This window comes from Amyelois transitella, chromosome 12 (genome assembly GCF_032362555.1).
Source record: "Amyelois transitella isolate CPQ chromosome 12, ilAmyTran1.1, whole genome shotgun sequence".
NCBI lineage: Eukaryota > Metazoa > Arthropoda > Insecta > Lepidoptera > Pyralidae > Amyelois > Amyelois transitella.
Genome location: NC_083515.1, coordinates 5,932,318 through 5,952,537, shown reverse-complemented (window position 1 = coordinate 5,952,537; position 20,220 = coordinate 5,932,318). Strand labels below are relative to the sequence as shown.

General features: G+C 34.3%; 1 protein-coding gene across 1 annotated transcript in view; it reads right to left on the bottom strand.

Annotated features, from left to right (window-relative positions):
- The window catches only part of LOC106142695 (uncharacterized), a 79,032-nt gene that overhangs the window by 3,007 nt on the left and 55,805 nt on the right, over window positions 1-20,220 (bottom strand). Inside the window, exons 2-3 of the mRNA XM_013344565.2 lie at window positions 4,122-4,318; window positions 967-1,198 (exon numbers count right to left, since the gene is read on the bottom strand). Of these exons, the coding sequence (XP_013200019.2) occupies window positions 967-1,198; window positions 4,122-4,318 (429 nt within the window). The remainder of the gene's footprint in view (window positions 1-966; window positions 1,199-4,121; window positions 4,319-20,220) is intronic.

Here is a 20,220-nt window from a genome sequence, read left to right as displayed (position 1 = left end):
ACTTAACTTCATATCATATATTGATGGAATGTTAGGATTTCATTTCATTATATTTTGTTATAGGTTTATAACTATATAAATCGTACAACATTCATCATTATCCTCTTGGAGGTTATCCCAATTACGTCCTCCTTTAAGGTACAGGACATGTGGCCACGTTCACGGGATGGGTAAATCAGGAGCGCCTTCAGCTTGTCTATCGCAACGCTATACAGGAATCCAATCCAGCTTGGATAATAACATAAACATCTTTTTGTCTAAGAATTCAGGTTGTCTTATGATGTAGGCATTCCTCTATAGTAAGACCATCGATCGATAAGCAATCAAACTAAGTAGTGTAGTAAGTGTAGTCATTGGCAAAGAGACTTGAGCCACCTTGGCTTGTATAGACAGGGGATCTTAATGGTGAAAAAGTCTATAGCAATACATTAAAACCCACCACTATTCAATATTTACTGCCATATTAGACTCAAGATAGGCATTTAATATGGAACCCATTGCGCATTAGAGACACATTTTCCCACTTGATTCCCCCGTGGATTAAGAAAGCCTACATATCTAAAACGCTTGTGGGATTTTCCGCCACAAACTTAAGCGATATTTTTACTTAGTGACATTATCAATGTTACATTTTTAACACCTTGAGCTATTTAGTTTATTTACGATATTTCTTATTTAATCGTTACTGAGAACAAATAAATAAAATATTATGTAGGTATAGACTGACTTTTATAATCATTAATCCAACCGATATTAAATTAAATTATGCTACGAAACCCTAAAACAAGATGCATAACACGAATTGGCAGCATTTATTATTAGAGAATTGCTCTAGAAGACTAAACTTTGATTGAAAAAGGCACAGATATATATTAGTGCCTATTTCAATCAAAGTCTAGTAGTGTATTTGAGTTAAAATAAATTTTGTCATTAATTAGTACGGGGGTGCGTATGACGGCGACATACCTGAGTCTATACTCTTGCATAGACGCTTGGTAAGTAGGAGGCGGTGGCCTATAGTGGAATTCTGGATACAGCATGGCCGCATACGGATGGTGTGGTCTCGCGTAGCTGGGAGGTAGCCTCGGGACCAGGCGGCGGCAGGACGCCCTTCGAAGACCAAGCAAAGCACATGGAGTGTCCCTCGCACCAAGCCGCCAAGCCAAGCCGGCGGCAGTTACGAGTACTACTCCTATGCCTGAAACAGAGGATAGTATGGAATATCTTGGGAACTGTAGAGAGCAATAAGAATAATCTAAAATTCTCGTGGGCATGATAAATATATTCTTTTTTTGTTTAACCCGTCAAATTAAGGTGCATAATCTAGTCATATTTATAACGGTCCTATCTGGCATCAAAGAATTGCCTGCGGGCACAATAATAGGTCTTCAACGACATTATTTGTTTCTAACGTGAAAACTCAATTAATTCTACTCTGAAACTCATTTGAAGTTTAATTGAAAACTTCGGGCGGACACGACTTCGTGAATGATGTAATGAAAATTTGGACAGTCTTGTTATTGTCATATGCATATAGAATACCCAATGAGCGTAAAATAAAGAAGACACAGAAGAAGAACTACGTCCGGTTTATAAAAAACCTTAGGTCTTTTTATTGATTTATCTTGTTATTTCTTAATATGAAGTAATTTTCAATATTTATCTATCTATACTTATAATAAATCTGTAGAGAGGTCAATTCTGTACATGGAATATATTTTCAAAATAACTATCAGGGGGTGATTAGTGATCGATACTGATGCCAAAAATGCAATCAGTAAAATTTTTGTCTGTCTGTCTGTCTGTCTGTCTGTCTGTCTGTCTGTATGTTCTTTATAGAAACAAAAACTACTTGACGGATTTTAACGAAACTTGGTACAGTTATTCTTCATACTCCTGAGCAGGTTATAGTATACTTTTCATTACGCTACAATCACTAAGAGCAGAGCAGTGAAAGGAAATGTTGGGAAAACGGGAGAAGTTACTTGATTTTTTAAGCTTCCGTCGCGTGTGCAGCCTTAATGGTTAAAGATACAGCGAAACCATGTACAACGGAAATATTCTACATAAAATTATTAAAAAAATATCTCAAGACAGCATAAGTCTATCTTTTATGGTCGACTCACAATAACACGTGTAATTCCTAATAGCTTAGCAGTTCGGAGATTTCTTATTATATTTCTTTACTCTGATGTTTATAATACCAATAACACTCACACTCATTCGTAATTCTTAAAAGTTAATATAAGTACCTATTCAATAAAAAAAGAATCATCGAAATCGGTATCGAAACACCAAACTAATACATGAAATGAAATACGCTAGCAAGCCATCGCGCGTAAATACTGAATCATGCTATAAGGATTATTTTTGCGTAACGGTTACCGCGCTCGACGCGGCTAGCGGCGACAGGGTAGAAAAGGGGCGGGAGGCGAGCGCAAGCTTCATGACCAAGGCAGCCAGGGGGAGACTTCACGCATTTCTCTCCTCCAGCCTCCCCCTGAGGACGAAGCTCGGGATCTACCAAACGTACGTCAGATGCCGCCTCAAGTTCGCGGCCCCTGCGTGGTACGCATTCTGCTCTGAGACCAACAGGAGAAGACTCAGAGCCCAAGAGAACCAAAGTCTCAGAGCAGTCGTCGGAGCCCCGCGCTACGTGAGGAACTCGACGATCCGCAGGGACCTGAAGTGGGAGAACCTAGATATTCGAGAGGGCAGACAGACGGACAGACAGACAGACAGACAAAAATTCTAAAAAAAATTGTTTTGGCTTCTATTGACCCTAAAAAGACCCCTTATATTTTCTTTTTCTTAAATATCTTCAATGTACAGACAAAGTTCAGTTACAGTTTTATTATATGTTTGGATAACGTCTAGCTGCAACTATTAGAAGCGAAGAAATAATGGAAAATGTGAAAAAAATCGGGGAAGGAGCATCCTTGAGGGCTTCAATGATGCCCAAAATAACTATTCCACGCGGACGAAGTCGCAGGCACAGCTAGTATTCAATATGAGCTAGCTTATTTAGTTTTTGAGGACCTACAAGATTTAGAATTGAATCTAATTAACATTTTGCAGCCACAATATGTAAAAATACCTACTGCTGAAACAAAGAATACGAGTATCTAACGTTAGTTTTTTATACAACTGAAAAAGTGACGTTCCTGTATCGTTTTTGTTTTGTGCAATGAGCAACCCCACAGTTTCACGGCTAATTGCCGCCATCTGTTACGATATAATGTCATTTTGGCCGGGATTAATGAATTTTAGAAGGACAGGATTTTTTTATTATTATAAAAACATAACGTGCCGTATGCTTCCCGGCATTTTAAAATAAAAGCACTTCATCTCTTTCGAATAGGCGTACATTCATCTAGTGCCAGTTTTCATGCTGGTCTGGAAGTGAAGAGAAAAATATATTGTGCCAGCTGCTTCTCTTCTCGTGGAGATTGTAAAAATCTATCAGGGGAAAGGAACGTGGAATAAGTAGGTAAGTATTTTAGGCGACTGGCTGGCAATCTGCAATTCTCTGAATCTCAATTCCATCATTAAAGCTATACAGCTGAACATAGCATTTCCGTATTTTCGAAACTGACGCCTCTGTCTAACCCGTAAGTAATCAAAAGTTTGTTTTCAAATAACTTTGATCTCCAGTCAGGTATTAAAATATGTTGCAAACTGTGTCGATCAAAGCCAACGAGTAGTGTTATCTAAATGAATAATTCCTGGCTTCATCGAGCCGAAAGTGAGTGTTTGTTTTTCCTATTTTATAATTTTTCCCTTAATCTCCTTCAATTTGAAAGTGAAAAAAAGATTTCGTTATCTTCCGAATTATTAATATTGCTCCGACTTTACGTCTCGACGCTACAGTAAGTATGCCATAAGGAAGTAACCTAATAATTTTCTGTAAGCACTTTCTTCTCAGCACCTATTAAAGTGATTTTTTTTATTCCCACAAGTTATAACATATATAGCATAGAACAATAAAATTACCAATAAATAACCATATGGCCCACGTACAGCACACCTCGTGGGTGATCCCTAAATGCATCCCATAATTAACAGTAACAATATTAAAGTCCAGAAAGCCGTGTCGAGAACAATGGACAATGCTTGCTTACCTATCATGAGTAGTAACAGCGTGAGGGGGGCCCTCGGGTGTGGCCTTAGAGCCCCCAGGACAGCTCCGGCGGCCACGAGGCAGGCCCCTACGACGCCCAGGAACAGCACACATAGCCTCAAGGGGGGTCGGCCACAGCACGACTTGGGGGCGTTTCCTTCGGCTTCTGAACATGCGTATGCGGCCCCGCGACCCGATCTGTAATGTAAAAATCGTGAGCGTAAAACAATGTTACTTTGTATTGATGGCCAGTATTGGCAAATTTTTGATACATGAATATTAAGTTTCTTTTTTTTTAGAGAAAAGTTCTGACAAAAGGTCAGGGCAAGAGTACCAGAGACCGACGAGTATGCATGTAGAAAGTTATGAATACAGATAAAGCGAAAGAAGTATGCAGAGATCGAGGCAAATGGAACGATATGTCTGCCTACCTCTCCGGGAAATAGGAATGATTTTATGTATGTATGATCAGTAACATTTTGCTTAACTTTACAACGTGGCCCAATTTAAAAATTAAGGATTTAGAATCAAATAATAAAATGAGCATAACGAAGATTTTACCTTGCCAAAAATAGAGTATTTTATAAGTGTATATCTGTTAACTATAAATAATGTATCAAAAAATTTGAGAAACAATGTAGTAGTATCAAAACTGTACAAGTGCGAATATTTTACAAATATAAACGTTACAAATAAGTTTTTGCCAATATAAGGAATTGACGTTCGACGAGAGTGGATTCAACTCGGGTTTATTCAAAATTTTACGAGATTGCTTGCTCCACAAAGGAGTTTAAATTTAGGAAACAGTTTACGCGAGCAATCGACTGTATGCTGTAATACAGTTTGCTAAAATGTGATCGTATTTGCGAGTGCGACGCGCGTTTATGTTATGATCTCGTTGTTTTCAACGACCTCTATGTGTATTAAACGACGACCTTAGCATATATGCAATGGTTTTAATACTTACGACTGTATTTATATTAACTTTGGGGAAGTTTCCATCGAACGGGTCAGAGCATGAAAAGGGTTAAGAAATTGAAAACATACATAAAGATAATTTATTCAAATATTGTATACCTTTAATATATATTACAAAGATAGTTAAAAAATACTTTTATGCAAGTAATTAATATGACTTCAATTATATTTCCGTAACTACTACATAACATTTCGCGTTTAGACTCTCATATAACATCAGTCTAATTCTACGCTAGACTTGTGTTTCCGTGTGATATGCAGCTTATTACTTATCTAAATCCTATTAAAGCCACGATGCCGTCTGTACAGGGTGTGTTAATTGGATGAGCAATGTTGAGGGTTAATTACAATTTAGTCGTAGTCAACGCCTATTATTTTCATTTTAATGTAAATATTTGGCCAATATGAAATATGTCAAAATCCATAAATTCTTTTATATTTCAGGATTCAGGACTAAATCAGGATTAAAAACGTTAATTTTACTAATAATTTCAAATTAGAAGGTTCTCACATTATATAACACATTGAAATTTATATTGTCGTAGGCAATTTGTACAATTCCACCAATAACTTTGGCGTATTAAGTTATAAAATGCTCGTTTGCTCATGCCAAAGACAAAATGTGAATAATATGTAATTAAATTTGAAGGATTCCTCATAATTTCTACGGAAGCGGATCTACGCTTTAAGCAAATGCAATTTTTATTATAAATTAAAACTTCCTACTTTACAAGCACTTTTTGCAATTAACAAAATATAATTTAAATTTGACTTATAAATTTTAAAACAATAATATTCTTAATAATACTGAAGATAAAATACAACGAGTATTTTTATTTAATACTCAACTCCACTAAATCTTATTTCTATGAAAAAAAAAATTGTCATGGAAATGTAATCGTAAGTTCATAATGCTGCTTGTGCTACTAATTAAACAATTTTTTTCTCGTCTGATCACCGTGCTTGGCTAACCAAAGTGTCCGACACATGCATAATGCGGGAACCACATCAATTTGTCTGGCTGCCCGCATGCCTTTATGCTAATGCTCTTTCTGTGTTTGCCCACATTTTTGCTCATCCCGTGATGTCCTGGGTCACTTTTTATCATTTTAATTTCCATCTAGCATTCTGGAGTGCTTTTAGTGTTTTAAATAATCACGTTAGAAGCACGAACGTGTTTTAATTTCGTGGTTGTGATGCTAATTGCATTTTTAGTCAGAATTTTATAAAATTATATTCTGGGCATTTGAATACTTACATTAAATGAATAACTGCTATTCTAATATAAGTACTTGAATACTGACATTTACATTGCATTATGTTGCGAAGATAATATTCATGAGCACTCATCTCTGTAATATAGAATTAATTTATGTTTGTTTAGTAGGTCTTTTATTTAACAGTAATACCGCTTGTACATCAGAATAAAATAAAGGTCACAATTTACACGCGAATGAAAGCGCGGACGAAAGTTTAATAATAATAAAGAAGCATATATTTATTTCCTTGTATGCACAAAATTATTCACATTTCAATCAAATAAATACTTTATTACTTTTCGTTATTTGCTACGGATAAATAATTTACCCAATCCTACAAAGGGAATAAATAAACATGTCTGTAAAATCTCTCTGCGTTTAATATTCAGTCATAAATCCGCGTTGTCCCGTATTCGATCGCTAGTACGCCTGAATGCACTCGAGTTTGTCGACCCCATATCAACTGACCCCCAAAGGAAGAGGGTTCTTATAATGTTAATGGCTAATGCTCCACACACGGACAGACAAAACGCAATCGCTTTTATCTGTGTCACGCTTCAAGTCTTTTCAAACTATTTATTACGTACATTACCGCTCTCTGAGGCCCTTTCAAGGAGTATTAGATTATTAAGAACATAAGAGGTAAGTCAATATTAGTATTCCTGACGTGACTTTTCTAATATTACTAAATACAAGATTCAATTAAATATTTCTAAGCTTGTTTTAAGAAAACTTACTTACGTGTTCTTAAAAAGGATGAAGATTAATACCTAAGTAAAATGAAGCTATGTTTCTATTTAGATAAAGATAAGCAGAAAAAAGAACAAAAACTCTAGTAAAAGGGCATTAAACCATTTGCTCATCATCGTATTGTAATAGATTAGTATCTCGACTCAAAGCGGACTCTCAGACAAGTTTCGTTTACGAGTGGTATACTTGTAGTCGTTTGACTGACGTTTTGATAAATTACACTATGACTATAATAATAACATTCGTTATCCTCATAAGATTTCGTGTTTTAATTTTATGGTTTATTTACGCCGTGACACTATCTTGTCCCGATTTGAGAATTCCTCTGTACCTGAGTACTAATAATGCAACGTTATAAAAGAAATGTTTTAAAACTTACAAAAAAAAAAAGATTTGTATTAATCAGAAATTAAAAAAAATAATAAAGTCGATAGAAACTTTAGAACGTAATAATTTAGGTTAGTTGGGAATAACATACAACAAATGTGGCCTAAATAAAAGATACTTGTTTTTAACGTTACATTCCAAATGCTTTAAAAGAGAAAAAAATTAAAATTGATTATAAAAATGGAATATCGGGCCAAGATATAAATCAAGAAATATGAGAAGTCATCGCGACCTCGACACCACGTTTAAAAACTCTTTCTACTTCAGTGGAGGCCTTTCAAAGCGTTTTTGTGATTGTTCTACCATTCTACGGAGTTTTTGATTTGATTCCGTGAGTACGAAACTGCATTCAATAGAAACAAATTGCTAATTATGTAAGAGCCAATCGAAGTAATAACTCCTATCATACTAGGTATGTTTTCATTTGGTAAAAAGGTAAGAGCTGATCAATATTATCTTATGTATGCCACGCAGACAGAGAGATAAAAATGCTACTGTTACCACTTAATATGTTGGATGATAAAGAAGAAAGAAAAGGGTTTTTTTAATCATGTTAATTTTATGTGAAATTCGATTTGGTTGTAATTGAAGTTAAGCATTTTCTCTTGAAATTGATATTTTTCCTGCTTTAGTACTGATAACCTATGTTTCACAATTGATGTTCAAAAATAGTACGTTTTTGGAAATTCATGGTCGGGTATCGCCTTAAAATCCTTTAGAATAAATGAATGAATAATAAATGAACACACCAGAAACTTTTAAAATAATTTTACTGAAATAAGATATCTAAAACTTATTTAGGATAAAAAAGAATTCTATTCCTAAGCTACCAAGCGCATGGTAGAAGCCAGTCGTAGATACCTATGTATATATAGTAAATGTCCTTGAAATTCACAACACGTTCGTGTTTCCCATTTTAGGTTTAGAAATCTGGATGTTAAATGTTTCCTATATCGAAAGTTTATGGTTTCATTCGTCGTAGGTTTTCATCATCTAAGAAATGTTCAAATATTAATGTTACGAGATCAAAAGTATTCGCTTTCACTATTTTCTTTGACTGTACGTGCTCACTTTTTGGGCTGCACAAAAATGTGGCTTTGTTATATATTTTAAAACAATTTTATCACAAAATGGATATGTACAAAGCTTATGGCTATTATCAAAAATTCAACATTCCCTTTTATCAAAAGAGAACTTTTTATTATTTATGATGGTATTTTTTTAATTGGCTTCCCCGGTTCTGGTCAACATGGAAAAGTTAATTGATAAGATAAATGATATTTCGATTGGTTCCGGCACCAATAGAAAAAATAATAGGACCACTCTATCTCATGGATAGATAGGCTTTAACCACTTGGGATTCTTCTTTTTATATAAACTAATCCAATAGTCTCAATAATCGAAGGCCTCGTTTAGTTGAGTGGTTTGATGATGGAATTGATATTCGGTGATAGACACAGGTTGCTATAGGTCACTGCCTAAAAGAAGAACCCTAAGTCTTATTTAAGATTAAATTTAATTTGCGATCGGAAGAATAGCAGATTATACACGCTGTTTATCTCCAATATTAGACCAGCGTGAAAACATATATTCTTCTTTTGGATATTTATATACGGAACAAATTACACAGATTGAGTTAGCCTCGAAGTAAGTTCGAGACTTGTGTTACGAGATACTAACTCAACGATACTACATTTTTATAATAAATACTTATGTATATATATAAACATCCAAGACCCAGGCCAATCAGAAAAAAATCTTTTCTCATCATGCCCTGGCCGGGATTCAAACTCGGGACCATCAGTGTCACAGACAAGCGTATTACCGCTGCGCCACAGAGGCCGTCTTTACACCTAAATTATACTAATGATCAAACTCATTAACCCGTATTGCGTCACTAATGTAAAAGTAATAAAATAAATGTGTGAGTGCATGCAGTGCCATCTGCGTTTGCGATCACCGATAAGCGAGGGATGGCTCCCGATGATTCACATTTATGCCTCGATAATCACAAGAGGCAAGAGCTATGCGGGACAGAACCAGGGTCGGATTAAATTCTTTTTATACCTATACAATACAGACATGACAGAGGACAGATAAAGAAAAAAGTATTCTTTTGTAACAAATAAACTCACACCGTACTACCGATATGGATATAATTTGGCGCAGATATGGACCAACGATTAAGATGTAATATAAGTTGCTTATATTTTTGAAATTTTTAAAAACTTCAAATTTGTAAATAGTTTTTAATAATTTTAAAGTTGATTGCATTTCGTGATTTGTGATCACAATATATCTAATGAAACACAATAAATAGCCCTCCAGGAAAGTGGCGTGATAAATATACATATAATATTTATTTTACACTTGAAATCGATATATTGCATAATCCGGTCCTGTACAGAACTGCCTTCTACATCACTACCTTTTATGTTATTACTTATGCGCTTCCTCCCGATCAACTAATCGATTGCATTCGAATGAAAATTTCCAGTACATTGATTTCTAGGTTATCGGGAAACTTGCCAGTGGAATACTCAGCATAGTTTAAGTTCGTAACTTGATCCCAACTTAATTATATCAACAACTACTTGCACGGTGGCCTGTGCTACCTTACCTTGATTGGTGTAAATCTCCTGAGTTGTGTGTAAATACTCAGAATATAAGTTGGACAAAAATGGCGACAGTGCATGCAAATGCCGTATAGTTGCCAACGCCAGTCAAAGGGCTCTCATACCTGCCTTCGATTATCTATCAACTTATAAATCATGTTATTCTTGTTAATTTTCATGCCGGCTCAAACCATCTTCCTCCCGATTGCCTCCTCTCTGGCGAGCAGACTGATATATGCCTACGAACATAATCCTGGAGTAGGTGGTTAGGTTTTTACACTAAGCGACTCCCGTCTGACCTCCGCAAGTTACAAGGAAACCCACGTGTAGCACTGTAACTATTTTGATAAATCTCAAGACACTTGGGTCAAACAAATACAAATCTAAACATTTTTTTGACGATAAACGTTGCCCTTTGCATTAAAATTTTCAAATAAATAGAAACAAAAATTGGTATTTTATGTTAATGTCACGAAGTCCGCATAAGTAATTATTAGATTATAATGTTAATTCGGCATTAAATCATAAATGCGAGCGGCCTCTTTTCAATTAAGCGTTTGCATAATGTTAACGCGACCGTGGATTTGCAGCGTCTTGTCCTTGCCACAATGACTACATTTAGGGGCCCACATAGAAACGCTTTTACCCTGCCTATCACCCTCGAGCATTATGGACATATAACGCCCCATACCTTACATTTTTCTAGAGGAAATAAAGCTGTTTAATGTTTTTATTGAGTCTTAGTTTCATGCCTTCCTGTAAAGAGATGAAGAGATGTTTATGACGAGGCTTTTTCTTAACTGTGTTTATAAAAAAAATCAAATAAACCTTACATGTAATGAGTTATGGAGAGGACTATGAGTTAGACAGTTTATGAGAAGTTGTTAAAATAAACAAACAAAATCAATTGAGAAATATTTAAATATGAAAAAAAATGTGAAAAATTAACTTATGCGCAGTACACATTTACAGATTTAAATCAAAATTCAAAAATGTGGATTAAGCGAAGGAAGTATGCAGAGATCGTGGCAAGTGGAAAGATGTAGTCTCTGCCTACCCTTCCGGGAAAGAGGCGTGATTTTCATGTATGTATTCAATAACATTCCATTACAAAATATTAGGTTATTTTACGAAATGTCCTTTCGTTTTTACTCCTTCCTTATCATATCTCGGTTTTCTTTTTATACAAACCATGTGTCTATGTCGTATGATGTCTATAATATGCGCATATTAAACCCACATCGCTGTGTTGCGGAGCGCGAAATTTATGTCGTTAATAAGGGCTAGGAGGGTTAATTAGCTGATTTATGTAGCACATATTGCGGTACTCTAGCACACGCGCTGTTATAACCCTGTCATTGACAGTTTAATAGGCCCTTGCGGTAGGGCTGTCATATAGTTACAATACTAGGGTGGATTTAGGATCACCCTAGTTTTTATTGAAATACATATCTATTATGTATGTATGTATTACGTATGTAGATATGTATTAGCATGAAGTTTTAAGGAGATGTACAAAGGGCTTATCTAAAAATCCACTTGAAAAGGTATCGATTTGTTGGCATCTATGTCTGATCTATATCCTATTCAAACTTCTCATTAAAGAGTCTCTTCAACAATAAAACTGTTTCTTAACTTACCTATATGTTTAGACTTTTTTACTAATTACTTGTGACTTTCCTCAAATACACTTGTATCATTTCCTATGTAAACTTAATCTCTGTATAGAACAAGAGACTTGTGCAATAACTAAGTAAAACGACCTTAATAACATACATACATATAATCACGTCTATATCCCTTGCGGGGTAGACAGAGCCAACACTTTTGAAAAGAATGAATGACCACTTAATAATAGAATTGAGATTCAAATAGTCAGAGGTTGCTGGTCCATCGCCCAAAGAAGAATCCCATTCCCCTAGTCGCATCTATGGGAAAGAGACGGAGCGGTCCTATAATTAATACTATCTTAAACTTTAAGTATTATTTTTATTGGAATCAAAAATGATACATGTTCAGTCAGAAGCAAGATAATAATGACACATATCATTAAGTAATGTCGCAAAAATGGCAAATTTGTAAACAAGGAAGCGTTACCCTTTTCTTCCTTGTGTTTGCTTGCCGGTCTGAGAACAGTTCATCAATTTTGATACACACAAAAGTAACATACGTTACATGGATTGCTTTCATACTAGATGAGAATAAACAATACATGAAAGTCATAATTAGTATGGATGGATTTGGATCTACGTATTTGATTTTAATCAAAGGCTGTCTTGTGCACATCAATAGAATATCATTTAGGTACCGTGTTTTATTTTACCTCCCAACGAGGTTACTTAATAGAATCTGTATTCTTAATTCATTGTGACTGGCCAGTCGATAGGCGAAAATGGTAATTCTAAATTCAAATGTGTTACATTTCCAGTGTAACTTATCTGAGTAGTCTCGTCATTTGGAACTACAATGTGGAACCGTGCCGCTTGGTGTGGTCTGCTTGGCGCTGTGCCCTATGAACATCCTGCCTCGCATTCTGGACTCATTGTATGACTATAAGAACCTTCGATCTATTGGGGAAAATTACAAAACATTTTCTTAACAGACACTTAATTAATCAAAAATTATCATCATTATCAGATTATAATACCTTTCAGAGGTTGCAGATGATACCTATGTTTTATTTATTATACACAAACACAAAATTGTTATAAAATAACTATGGGTCACTCTGATTCCTTATTATTTTTAATCTAAGTTCTTGGTCTTTGCGAGACTGTTCTGTACATCCCGAATAACGAATCCCGGTTAACGTGATTATATGAGTGGTGTATTTAAGAATTTGAATCACATCTTTATCTCGTAAATATGAAGACGTGATATATGCATAATATCAACGAAAGAAACCCTCGAGAAACTCCGCGAAGCGTCAATTAGTTTGATTCCACGAAGTCTGCTCAAAGCCTTCGCATTTGATATCGGATCAAGCCAGTTTCGGCTTCTATGAAGATTATTACAAGTCATTAAATCCCTTAAAATGTAGAATGGTATTTCGATATTATGTCTTTCTTGAAGTATGAAGGAGTTCGACATGACTACATCACATCCTGGTAAAAGCCATTAGCTGATAGATAAATTTGGTGGCGAAGATAAAAACGGTACTTATCTGCAAGTTGCTTCCCGCTCAGATTGTAAAAATCAATCATAGGAAAGGCTTCAAAAATTGGGATCTAAATTTCAACATTTAGCCATCCGTAGTGAGCCTTTTTGGGGCTGTTGACTCTGTCTGCACAATAACGTTAGAAATAAAGACAGACGATAGCCATGTCTTTCTATTTTAATTCCTTTAGCAATAAGTCCGCCTTTGTACCTCATTACCTTTTTTCTGTTTATCTTTTTCTTATGGTGCAATAAAGAGTCTATCTATTTATGCTTCGGGGTCTGGTACATACATATTATATGTTTGTTTACATAATATCGAAGTTCAACAAGGACGAAGTATTGCACGGCACGCGTAGACTGTCTTCAGTGCTCTGTGTGTCATTAGAACCCTATTGTATAACTCTCTATTGTGTAACTTTTATGGTCTTGAATAGTCCGCAATAAAATTATCGCTTAACCTTATAGCGCTCTAATATGGATTTATTGATGTAGCTATTGAACTTGGCATTGTTTGTAGTTAATTGTCGCAGAGGCTGATTTGTATGCGAAGTTCACACGCGCAGGCCTTCAGTACCGAAGGGCACTTTTTATCCAATTTTCCGACAGGTGTGCGTAGGTAAAGCCACGTACACACTTGATAATCTAATTAACATTTCGCTGACAAAGTAAGTAACAAGTATTAAATATTGAATTTATCATGCGATTTTATGCACATTAATTTACTTTGAACCACGTTCTTAATCATGATTTATAACCATCTAGGAAAATTATTTTTTCTTTATTTAATTGTACGCTTAACCTATGACACAACCGATAACACAACATTCGGTCCTGGTTGTAATAAAGTATATTTTTGACATACAGTATTTCCTAGTTGGAAAATGATTGTTTTACTGTTGAGCGTAGGCTTTTTTTAAAAGCATTTAGCAACTTAAATAAGTATTTACAGATTGATATCTTAGCTATCATTAGGATACTATCACTTTAAAGACATTTAAAATATCATTGCTTTCAGTTACACAGCGCTTAATATCATTACCCTACGTCATCACGAATTTATTCCTAACTCCATGCACCTCACGAAATCAGAATTTTAGAAAGATTAGCTACGCATTGGAGAGGCTTCTCAAGTAGGCGGAGTATGTCGAAGTAGGAAGAGGAAGCGAACTGATCACGACTCGACTCAGATCAACGTTCGTTCTCACGCGTGATCGCACTATTAGTTACGTTACCAAGTGTCAACTCATTGTGAGCGCACTTTAATAGTACAAAACACAAATACAGGTGTTCAGAATTCCAGCTGACTCAGAAATTAGATTCGCTTTGATTTGTTAATGCTTCGTCTTCGATGTAAGTACGTCATTTAAAATGGATCTGCGTGTCAAAGCAGATATGAGGGATATATCTGTCAATTTATGAGTAAAATTATTAAAATACTTAAATAAATGAAAATTCAAAAGTTCAGCTTGATATTGCATGTATGTTGTTAAATTCAGATATAAAAAATATGCTTCAGTAAGAAAAGTTTACTTTATATAAATTATTTAATCAAATTTATAAAAACCTCTTCCCACACTATCGCATCTTTATAGAACAAACACTGGTTTATTCGGATGTTTCGATCTGCTTGGTAAAGTCAATAAAACCAAAGCAGACTCTGAATATTAATTAAAAACGTTTACTTGGCGTAAAGCAATTTAATACAGTAATGGCGTTGAATCGTTTGCTCATCAGATTTCCCATTGCTATTTAACTTTTTTTTCAAACTATTAATAAAGACGTTTTTCAAATTATCAGAAGCTAAATTTTAAAATGATAGTCACGTGTGGATAACCAAACGAATAGGCAGTAAAATCATATACATAAAATTATTTTGTCATTCGAAAACAATTATCAATTTTCCCTTCCTTTACCTTATTCTGACGCAAAAACATATTTTGCGATTTCCTCCTTTACTTTTAAAACAATAAGCGAACACGTGCAATAGGATATGTTACACAAAACTTTTAAATAATCCGTAGTTTTCCCAACGCAGAAGAGAAACAAATGGAAAAATTGGCATTAAAGTTCAAATAACACTAGTCATGGGAGTTGTTTGCGAATCACATCTCAATTATTATTATTATATACGTCTTTATCGTTTACGTGGTAAACAGGGCCAATCATGTCAAAAAGACTGGTCAGGAAGATTAAAATTAAGGATGATCAATCAAATTTTTTTTTTCTTATCGCAAACTTTCGTTTCTCTTAAAATAAGACAAAAATATTTAAAAGTTATGCACGAATTGGATTCATACTCAGTCAGGATTCATAGCTGATTTTCATAACTTTCTTCTAAAATTTGAATAATTTGTGACACACTGGAAGCCAAGGCAATCAGATTTTTATTTGGCAAAAGAATGCTGGAGCAATGAAATTATTCAAATTGAATTTACCTCCTACGTTGTTATTCGATTCGTTGATTTTTATTCAATTTAAATAATTTTTTGGGGTTGATTTGTGAAATTGTTTAGAACTTGTCGTTAACGTAACTTTTTGTTTTGTTTTGACGTAGAAAGTTTTGCTTAACTTTTTGATAAATTCATATTTTTAGACAAAAAAATATATTTCAATTTCAAGAGAATATTTTTCAATTAAATTCTTTGCTGTTGAGTAATGAGTGATTTTTATGTGAAGAATAACCTGACCATTTTTAAGGGGTTTATTAAATTGGTCTGATATAAAGATCCGTCTAAGATTTTATTAAAAAAAAACTATATAAAAAATTTTATTTTATTAATTGGTTAATGCCCAAAAGTTTCATTTAAACCTTCATCAATCTACATAGCCTATCAAGAAACCCTTTGATCGATACGTATCCCTATAATTTGGCCGGGAGACACGCGTGACGATATCACAGAGCAGGGAAGCCCGCAGTGCCTAGCTGGGCGGGCTGCAGCACTCTGTGGGCGATGTAATGATACGTCTATGACAATGTCACGTGGAAATCCCGTGAAAATAAATTGGGAGAAGCGATAAGCGCTCCCTTTGACGAGCCTGTCTTCGGATTAGGACGTGAAAAATGATAGCTTACATAGCGTAGTGAAGGGAGCCGTGCCGCCGTTTGCAAAATGGGATAATAAGAACACACGAGACGTCTTAAATGTATTTTGTACGTCATTTGTTCTTTGATTTGTTACAATTTACATAGAGTAAATAGGGAGTGTAACTATTGCTTAATTTTGATACAATATTTTTTATATTGCAGATTTTAAGAGATTTCTGACAAAATTGCTATGTTTCAGTCACCCACAAATAAATTTTCGATACGTAAATCTATGTCTCTTTTGTCTTTTTGAGTATATAGCTCAGATACCGTTAAAACAAAATTGAAATATTGAAAATTTCGTAATAGATTTGAATTTGTACTTTGAAGACCCGAGCGCAATACCACAATTTCTATAGAACCGAATTTCAATCCATCACCATGCAAAATATATTTTACTGTACAATCTGCGTAAAACCCTTATTTTAATAATTAAACTACACAAATCGTGTTTCCAGTCCAACTTAAACTGTAAACAAATAACAAAAGCCGATTATGTATGTTTGTTAAATGTTGAAACTATTTCAATAAAACAATGACCTTATCATAACAGGCTTACCTACACTATGTTTTATAACATCTCTTAAAACCAGATTATGTACTACATGTAAAAAATTGTTCTCTGACAGTGAGCAATACAATAATAAAATAACGTGGACGCAAACCTACACGTTTTTGTTTTGTTTTTTGGGTTGAGCGCGGAATAGGCCTAAACAAAAATACAAAGCCTGCTAAACCACGTCACATTGTGATTTTTGGCAACACTGTCAATAAATGAGAGGATCAACAAGCTGTGACATGTGTCAATCTCGTGATATTTGAGGATTTTTTGGGATTGCGTTGAAAGTTATTATCGATGGGTTATATTGGGCATATCTGGGTTTATATCTTTGTCATATTTTAACCAAGTAACCAATAAGTAATAGGAAAGAAAATACCCTGACTTACCTATACCAGGATCGTCGATCAGAGGCGCATCCCGGGCTGACCGGTAACAGTTACCAGAACCAGCACCAGAAGAAAGAAGAAGAAGGAAGCAAAAAATTAAAAAAACGTCAATACAAAATCTTTAGTCTATAAATACTAAGTGCAATGAAAATGAAAGGGTAATATTTAAATTGAAAATAAACTAATATTTCAGAAATTGCAAGCTAAAGCATACCCTTCATTCCTTTCATTATGTTCAATAATTGGACTTGTTTTACAATTTCTCCATTTGTGAAATAATACTAATTTATCTAGTAAATAGGTTGAGTTAATTTACTTTGTGGGACGATAAAATGAATATCGTACCGTGAAATTATTTCATGTAGTAAATATCACTGTAAATATATCACATTCGTGCGCCCTTTGGAAATAAAACGCCATTTAAGAACAATGGAAAAACTATGCATTAACGAAATTGGACCGATCCCAAGATAGCGAAAGACAAAAGTAATCTATCAATGCTGAACATAAACAGCTATGCAATTCACAACTTAGTTTGACCAAAGAATTTGAAGCACTCCGGGGTGAAATATATCGTAAACAGTAGATAAAATACAGCATCTGTTTTGTCTTGAAGCGCTTCATTAGTGACAGGATGTTTAATGTTTATATGGCAGATTGTTTACGTTCAGCATTAGTGATTTTGCTATGCAGAGTATGTACCACGTGATATTACACAAGCTGATTTTGTACTGTGGTTATAAGTCTCCTATTAAATTATGTCTCAAAAAGTTAAAGTGATGTTGGCAAGAACCGATCATAATCGTAAATCTTAACACAAATGTAAAGTTTATAGCGTTACAACAAATATCTTTATTATGAAGCACAGGTTAAATACTAATATGTTATAAATAATTAAATAGTATCTGTTTACATGTTGTGAAAAGACTTGACCAAAGTTTTTACGGTGCATTATTTAAATGTAATATTAATACAACCGAACGCGTCAAAATTGTTCCTTAAATGTTTATGCAAATTAAATATTCAAAGTTGTGTTAACAGAAAGCCGATAAAGCCCGTACCTTATAAGAAACTTTGCAACAGTCTGATTCTTTATTCATTCAGCGATTTCCATAGGAAACAGGGCGAAGGATATTTGAATTTCTTATAGGAATATTCTCTATTGATACGAATATTTGTTTTCTGCTCAATTCGACGTTCTCAAATCACTGGGGATACATTTACAAACAAATGTTCCAACGTTTACAAGCTCACCTTTCGATTCAGCCATGGAAGTTGAAAATATGAGAGATTGTCATGTTACAAATCTCGTATGTAGCCAGACGTGATCAAAGTATAATGTCTGTGACTTTTGTAAGGTTATTGTGTTACAAAAGGTTGCTTTACGCAATTAGAACGATCCCCGATTCAATATTTGCCTATGACGATAAGTGTTTCCATTTTAGCGTACTGCGTAGATATAAATGAAGCAAATAAAAAGATTAGGTTTATGTCACCAGTGCAATCAAAGAACAGTGTGATAATAGTCATCAACATGCAGAACTATAATTTAACTTAACACTAGATTACGTATTATCTAAATAGGCATGATGACGCTTTTTGAAATAAAATCGAAGCCATTTTCTATTTATACGATATAAAGGAAGTTCTTTAGTATCAAATTAAATAAGAACGTTTATTTGCAATTATATGCGAATTTGCAGGTCTGATGAATATACTGACCTTAATTTGAACACTTTACGAGTATGTGTTACAAAAAATTATTTGCCATTATTCTAGTTAATAAATAAATTGTGCTAACCCACAACCTATCGTAAGCGCAAAATCGTGGCAAATAAGTTTAATTATTTGCGTGCCATATGGTACATATGCCAAATATTTTTTTTTATAAACCGTCTTTTGTAGACGACCTACTCATGGGCTGCCTCTTTACAATTCGGTTTTTGTATGCTTACATCTGTCTGAGAACGAAATCGTCAGACACGAATATTTGGGGACTTTCTTTATTGTTTGTGGTAGGTAATTAGTATCTATATCTATTGTCCATCAACTTGACTAAATAATATTTTAACGAGGTCTACCAATCAACTTGGGGGAAAGTACAGTATTTGTATGTATGTTTGAACATGATAACTTTAAAAACGTTGGTCTGATTCCAACGAAATTAAAAGGGTATGTTGGATCAGTCAATAAAATTATTTGGTTTGTGGGCCATGATATATATATTTATATATAATATAACTAATTTATATATATATAAAAATTAGTTATATATATATATATATTTATATATATATAACTAATTTTTATATATATATAAATTATATATCTGTACTAATACTATAAAGCTGAAGAGTTTGTTTGTTTGTTTGAACGCTTGTGAACAGGAACTACTGGTTCTAATTGAAAAATCGATAAATGGTCTATTGCGTTTAATAGACCATTTATCGTGGAAGGCTTTAGGCTATTTATCATCACGCTGCAACTATCCTCCTAGCGAAGAAATAATGGAAAATGTGAAAAAAAAAGGGAAAAATTATTCCTCCTTGAGGGATTCAATGACGCCCAAAATAACTATTCCACGCGGACGAAGTCGCGGGCACAGCTAGTATATTTATATAGTTATACTTAATTAGCTTTAGGTAGGTAACCAACCTTATTAAACATTAACACACGTGCTATAAACCTTGAATGACAGCAATTAACTTTATGAACACCATCTTTTGCGAGATAAATTTTCATCAGTATACATTACGTGATAAGAATTATACAGGGAGATAAATTTACGACATTATCAAATTGATGAAGCGCGTGACAACGGTATCAAATTCATAATTTGGAAGGGAAATTTTTCATCACCCCGAGGCGTTATGCCAAATTGAATTGAGAGTCACGAGTATCCGGACAGGCGTCAGTTCA